This window comes from Nelumbo lutea, chromosome 3, assembly GCF_056320005.1.
Source record: "Nelumbo lutea isolate HS-2025 chromosome 3, American lotus-T2T, whole genome shotgun sequence".
In the NCBI taxonomy this organism is placed as follows: domain Eukaryota; kingdom Viridiplantae; phylum Streptophyta; class Magnoliopsida; order Proteales; family Nelumbonaceae; genus Nelumbo; species Nelumbo lutea.
This window is the reverse complement of record NC_142686.1, coordinates 20,450,264-20,456,738: the sequence shown is the minus strand read 5'-3', so window position 1 is coordinate 20,456,738 and position 6,475 is coordinate 20,450,264. Positions and strand designations below refer to the sequence as shown.

General features: G+C 38.7%; 1 protein-coding gene across 5 annotated transcripts; it reads left to right on the top strand.

Moving 5' to 3' along the window:
- The first annotated feature begins 1,044 nt into the window (after positions 1–1,044).
- On the top strand, positions 1,045–5,950 carry LOC148863442 (protein CLAVATA3 INSENSITIVE RECEPTOR KINASE 5-like). 5 transcript variants are annotated; one of them, XM_088981584.1, is made up of 12 exons: positions 1,045–1,171; positions 2,297–2,438; positions 2,518–2,650; positions 2,814–2,885; positions 2,971–3,114; positions 3,241–3,312; positions 3,428–3,487; positions 3,622–3,719; positions 4,079–4,225; positions 4,318–4,659; positions 4,762–5,141; positions 5,245–5,950. In XM_088981584.1, exons 2-12 carry the CDS (start codon positions 2,336–2,338, stop codon positions 5,563–5,565), a joined length of 1,872 nt encoding a protein of 623 aa, XP_088837710.1. In that variant the 5' UTR covers positions 1,045–1,171; positions 2,297–2,335; the 3' UTR covers positions 5,566–5,950. The 5 variants fall into 5 exon arrangements, with proteins under 5 accessions (XP_088837710.1, XP_088837709.1, XP_088837708.1 ...); XM_088981583.1 differs by lacking the exon at positions 1,045–1,171 and adding an exon at positions 1,218–1,680; XM_088981582.1 differs by lacking the exon at positions 1,045–1,171 and adding an exon at positions 1,221–1,627.
- The last annotated feature ends 525 nt before the right edge of the window (positions 5,951–6,475 follow it).

The window sequence follows — 6,475 nt, the reverse complement described above, 5'->3', positions numbered from 1 at the left end:
GTTTGTACTAATTATCAAACAGAGAAGTAGCCCTTTTATCCCCCTTCAATCCCACAAATTGATAAAAGAATAATTATTTCCCACTCATTTGGCCATCAGTCCATCACCAGTGCATGTGTATTCATCAGGAATTCAGGATCATGGTCAATTTCTTCGCTACATTTCTTTGACTCTCTTTTGGCTCCAAACCCCATTCACGTGTGTGCGCGTGTCGGGTTTTAAAACAGTCCGGCCTGCCAATTCTGTTCAAGTGGAAGAGGGTTTGGACCATCTTTTGATGGTTCTCAGTTGTGGCTCAGTGGATCTTTTGGCGAGGATACAGAATTGTGGGTTGTGAATACATCTAAAACCCAGTTCATACTGTTGTATATTTTGATTTCTAAAACCCAAATCAGAATTTTGTTTAGGGAAAAGGAAATAATAATTCAGTCTGATCGAAGAAAGGAAATATTAACTCGATCGGACCGATGCCTAACTAGTTACATATTCATGTGTGCAACAGGGATGACCCAATAAGGAAGAATAAAACTTGAAGCTAAGCAAAGCAAAGAGCATAAAAATATTTGGAAAAATGGTCTGAAGCGCTGATTCCTACGAGCAACTCAGATGAATTACCGAGTCCAATTCCAAGTGCCAACAGTCATTCATTCAAGACAATTCCAATTGGACAAGAGCCTAGTCGCCCACCACCACTTCACCCACTGAGTTAAAACAGTGCTACATGAATGGGAGATAATTGAACCCCACCCCACTTTTTATTGTACACCCAAATGTACGTAGGGATTCTTAGTTCTTTACTTTCATATAATCTTTCTTAGGTTGAAAGCAGTCAGTCTTCTTAAAAAGTGCAATTATTGTTTGTTATTCAGTAATGAAGGAAAGAAGGGTAAAAACAAGTAAAGAAGAAGGGAAAAGGACATGACTCAATGAGATCTAGCTAAGGAAAAGGAAAGAGAATAATAGAACCATATTTTGATTGAACGTTCTAAGGTTTAGGTTCTAAGAATCCACACAATAAATAATTCATTGTTTGTTATTTTTATCAAGAAAGAGACCATACAATATAATGGAGTGGCCAAACCCATTACCCTTCAATCACTGCCTTGGCAACAGCTATAGTATTAGTAAATTTTGAATGACTACGGAGTGAAGGACACCGCAGATATTTTTGGTAACTGAATTTGTTAATAAATACTAGTTATTAATTTGTGGAATTCATTGATTATCAGTTCTTAATCAGACACTAACAAATGCTTGTGCAGAGAGAGGGAGAACGAGAGAGAGATAGAGGAGTGGGGGAGGGGGTGGCAGCTTTTGCTTTTAAAAGTTTTTCCTCTTTGATTAGGTTACGGGAGGAGGTTGTCTGCTGATTGTACAGACTCTGGTCGTGCTTATGGAGGTTGTGGAATCAAGAAAGCAAACCCAATTACAAGTACCCAACCCATGTAAAAAAAGAAAAAGAACCAAATTATTTAACGCAACAATGATCTCATGAAGAACTATTGCCTCACCAATCTCGAGCCCAACCCTCGAGATTCCAACATTTTTTAATTCTTACTAAAGAGAGAATTTGGGACTAATGAATGGCAAAACTCAGAGAATGTTGGATTGCCATTGGAGAAGCAGAGTATACTATCTCTCTCTCTCTCTTCTTGACTGTTATCTCCTCCATGGACCATGGTAACTCTATTTTTATTTCATTATTCCTTATTTAATAATCCAAGAAAACTCAAAATCTCAAATATACTCTCACTTTAAAAATCATATAAAGCTCAAACTAAAACCCAAAGCTCACAGAGTACTCATATTTAGGCCGTTAGAATTGACTAATCATCAAAGAATTTTGTCCCCGATTTCTTAATTATAATTTCTAAATCCTGATTAATACTTCTTTTTCTTGATTTTAAATCCTGGAGTGGAAAAGAGTTAGAAAATTCTATTTTTTTCCACCGTTTTCTAGGCAAATTCATGATTGAAACACTAGGAATTTTCCAATTCTCTCCTCTTTTGAATTTATCTAGAAATTGTCTGTTGTCTGTTTAAGTTTCTTAGCTTTTATATATTCTTTTCTTTTCTTGCCGCACCAGAGTAGTAGGCATGTTTGTTTTCTCTTTGCTACCAAAGCTCTGGTCTTTATCTCGGGTCTGACAACAGGGTGTGAGTAAAGAGTGGTTTCCTAGCATGGGAAGCACGAGGCGTTGTTGTTGTTGGATTCTGATGTAAACCTTACCTAATACGAGAGGGATCCATTTCAGGTTTTGTTTTGTTAACTTCTCCGTATCTTCACTGGAAGCAGGTTTTGGCACCTGGTATCTGGTTTATAGATCTAAGTTCAATGGGAAACAAGAGGAGGAATGCTGTTCTTTGCCTTGTGCTTCTGTTCTGGTTCTACACTCCTTCAAGTGGATTGCTCTCTCCGAAGGGTGTTAACTTTGAAGGTAATCTGTTATTTCTCAGCTTATGTCTTACCAGAGAAGTGAGAAATGGAGAGTTATAAAGTGGGTTTCTTTGTTTCAGTGCAAGCACTAATGGGTATAAAGGCCTCTCTGGTGGATCCTCGTGGTGCTCTTAGTAATTGGGATGGAGATTCCGTCGACCCATGTAGCTGGGCCATGGTCACTTGTTCTCCCGAGAGTCTGGTGATTGAACTGTAAGTTATTGTGTGCTGTGACATGTTAAGAACGTAGCATTGATTGTCCGACTTCCATTGCACCTCTTTTAATGAAAGTGTACGAAACAAATTGCTGCATTTATGAAAGAAAATATATGAATGAAACAGATTTTTTTGAAGTTTCCATGTGGGCTTGTTGCAGAGGGGCTCCGAGTCAGAGCTTATCTGGTACTCTTTCTCCAAGTATAGGGAACTTGACAAATCTCCAGATGTTGTAAGTTTCAAGAGAGAAATGTATTTTGAAGTTCTTACAGAGAATGAGTTTTCTGATTTTGGGTTTCTTGTGAAATGTTTTGCAGGGTCTTTCAGAACAACAACATCTCGGGACCGATTCCCCCCGAGCTTGGGAAGCTCTCAAAACTTAGTTCTCTCGACCTTTCTAATAACTTCTTTACTGGTCAAGTTCCCGCTTCACTAGGCCACATGAGAAGTCTCCAATACCTGTAAGTACTAGTAGGAAAACTGATGAACTGAAATGACTGTTTTTTTTTTTTCCCCTCAAGTTTGGTTCTGGGCCTTCTACTTCTCTTCATCTTTAGATCTGATGATGGGTTTTGAATTGGAACCAGGAGGCTTAATAATAACAATCTCTCTGGAGCATTTCCTTCTTCTTTGGGCAATATGACCCAACTTGCATTTCTGTAACTCTCTCTCTCTCTCTTTCTCTCTCTCTCTCTACACACACACTAGAAAAAAAAAAGATAAATAAGTGGCATTTGTTTCTGAAGAAGGTTTCTGGGTTTGGCCACACCGCAGGGACTTGTCTTACAATAATTTGAGTGGCCCTATTCCCAAGTTTCCTGCACGAACATTCAAGTAAGTTGTTGCTAAGTTCTTTCTTTCTTCTCCAACGGAGAACAGCTTATCTTATGCCTTTTACCCTTCCAATAAAGAACATTTTCTGAACTTACTCCTATTCTCTATTTTTTTTTAATCTTTCATTGTTGCAGCATTGTAGGAAACCCTCTAATCTGCACAACAGGCTCAGAGCAGTACTGCTACGGAACGATGCCTATGCCAATTTCCTTCAATTTGAGTAGTTCAGAAAGTATGGGCTGTTAACTTGATGGCATGTTGAAAGTTTTATTTGTTTTCAATTTCTGTTTCTAAAATTAGATCCTACACTAAAATTGGGAAGCTGTTTATTTATGAATCTGTAGATTGAATCTGTTATCAGTTCTTTCCTTTTTAACTTATTTTGGTTTATCTTTAATTTTTGTTTCATGATTGTTGTGCTTTTCCTATTCTGAATTTTAATACACACCTTATAGAAGTACTTTTCTTATATGCTTCAGAAATTTAAGGTTCTAGTTTAAAAGTTCATCCTGGTTTTCATTACTTTGTCACAACAGTTCTGCTTATCCATCTTTGAACTGTCATGACCTCTATTTCTCTATACTTCTCTAGGTGTCCAACCTTCAGGAAGACCAAGAAGTCACAAAGTGGCCCTTGCTTTTGGGTCAAGCCTAGGCTGTGTCTGTCTGCTCATTCTTGGATTGGGATTTCTTTGGTGGAGGCAAAAGCACAACCAACAGATATTCTTTGATGTTAATGGTTAGTAAAGAAAAACTGAAATAGCATTACCAGTAATATGAACTGGCTGGTCCTCTCATCTTACAAAAGTTCACTCTCTTCCAAAATTTCAGAGCAACATCATGAGGAAGTTTGCCTTGGAAACTTGAAGAGGTTCCAATTCAGGGAGCTTCAGATTGCGACAAACAACTTCAGTAGCAAAAATATACTTGGAAAGGGTGGCTTTGGGATTGTCTACAAAGGGTGTCTCCAAGATGGGACCATTGTGGCTGTAAAGAGGCTCAAGGATGGAAATGCCATAGGAGGGGAGATTCAATTTCAGACGGAAGTTGAGATGATAAGCCTAGCAGTACACCGCAATCTGTTAAGACTCTATGGGTTTTGTATGACAGCCACAGAGAGGCTTCTTGTTTACCCTTACATGTCCAATGGGAGTGTGGCTACCCGTCTCAAAGGTGAAGAAATCTTCAATATGTAAAAAATTCTCTTCTTTGATATCTAATTGAATTCTGGATACCATAATTGTATTGTATCTTAAACTTGTTTTCCTTCTACAGGAAAGCCAGCATTGGATTGGGCCACCAGGAAGAGAATAGCCTTGGGGGCTGCAAGGGGTCTATTATACCTTCATGAGCAGTGTGATCCAAAGATAATTCACAGGGATGTGAAGGCTGCCAACATATTACTTGATGACTACTGTGAGGCTGTGGTAGGGGATTTTGGGTTGGCAAAACTTTTGGATCACAGGGATTCACATGTCACCACAGCTGTGAGGGGAACTGTGGGGCATATAGCCCCTGAGTATCTCTCCACAGGCCAGTCCTCAGAGAAAACAGATGTGTTTGGGTTTGGGATTCTCCTCCTTGAACTAATTACAGGTCAGAGAGCTCTGGACTTTGGCAAGGCAGCAAACCAGAAAGGAGCTATGCTTGATTGGGTAAACATTAAGAACAGTATAGATATATTCCTACTAACCTCGTATTTTGAACGGATTCATGTATTCAAAACTTATTTGGGTGGCTTTTTGGTCATGATCACAGGTAAAAAAGATTCACCAGGAAAAGAAGCTTGATGCTCTTGTTGACAAGGATATGAAAAACAACTATGACCGAGTCGAGCTTGAGGAAATGGTTCAAGTGGCTCTCTTATGCACTCAGTACCTTCCAGGACACAGACCGAAGATGTCTGAAGTTGTTCGAATGCTTGAAGGTGATGGGCTTGCTGAGAGATGGGAAGCTTCCCAGAGAGCTGAAGCAACCAAATGCAAACCCCATGAGTTTTCCTCGTCAGAACGGTACTCTGATCTCACAGATGATTCTTCTTTACTTGTCCAAGCAATGGAGCTCTCAGGCCCAAGGTGAATTACTTTGAAAAAGAAGAAATAAAACAGAACAGAAAGACAAAGGAAGAATCCCATCATTAAAACTACACAAAAGAATCCAGAGGCTGTTCAAAAGAATCTGGCCTCCATCAAAAGAGTTTTGTTGTATAGTAATATTAGTATATCAGAGCTCTGGAAGGTTATGATGTTAATTCCCGAATCCTGGCTGTACAGAATTTGATTTTGAGATACTGACATTAATTGTAATGAGTGTTCCATGCCCTCCCAGTTGAGTGAGAATCTCAATTGGGGGATGTCCATTTAGGATCATAAGGTTGTGGGAATAATGTTCTTGACAATGGTTTTTCTTTTGTATTCTTAAAATTTTAGTAAAAGACATAAAAAAGATATTATAATTATGGGTATGGATTAGAGAGTATGTACTTCGTACCTTATAACATGAATTCCATCTTCAAGTTTATTAAAGTTTAAACGCAATTATCTATTTTCAGTACTAGTTACAGAAGAGACCATCCTCAGAAATTTCCTTTCCAACTTGTTCCAGGCTTCCAGCTTTGTCTGTTCTTTCAAATTTCAAACAGTCACCATAAATTCTGGCCGTAGCCATATAATGTTGTGAGGGGCGTCTTTGTTAGACTGATACCGACTGATCACAGTTGATGGGGATGTGTCAGGGACTCGTCATGGGAAAGCTCCAATTTGCTGTCATTATCTTCCCAAGGATCTTTTCTGCTTGTCGCCCCTAAAATTAAATTAAGGAAACCAGAACGTTCCATGAACCATGACATTTTACTGCCTTCGTTATAGTCACGAAAATAGGCGTACGGTTTCAATTTACCAAAAAGGGAACAAAAGAAATGAACTCATTCTTGGAATCCATGAATGGCTCCATTTCTGTTCTTATTAACACAATTGTAATTAACGAAACT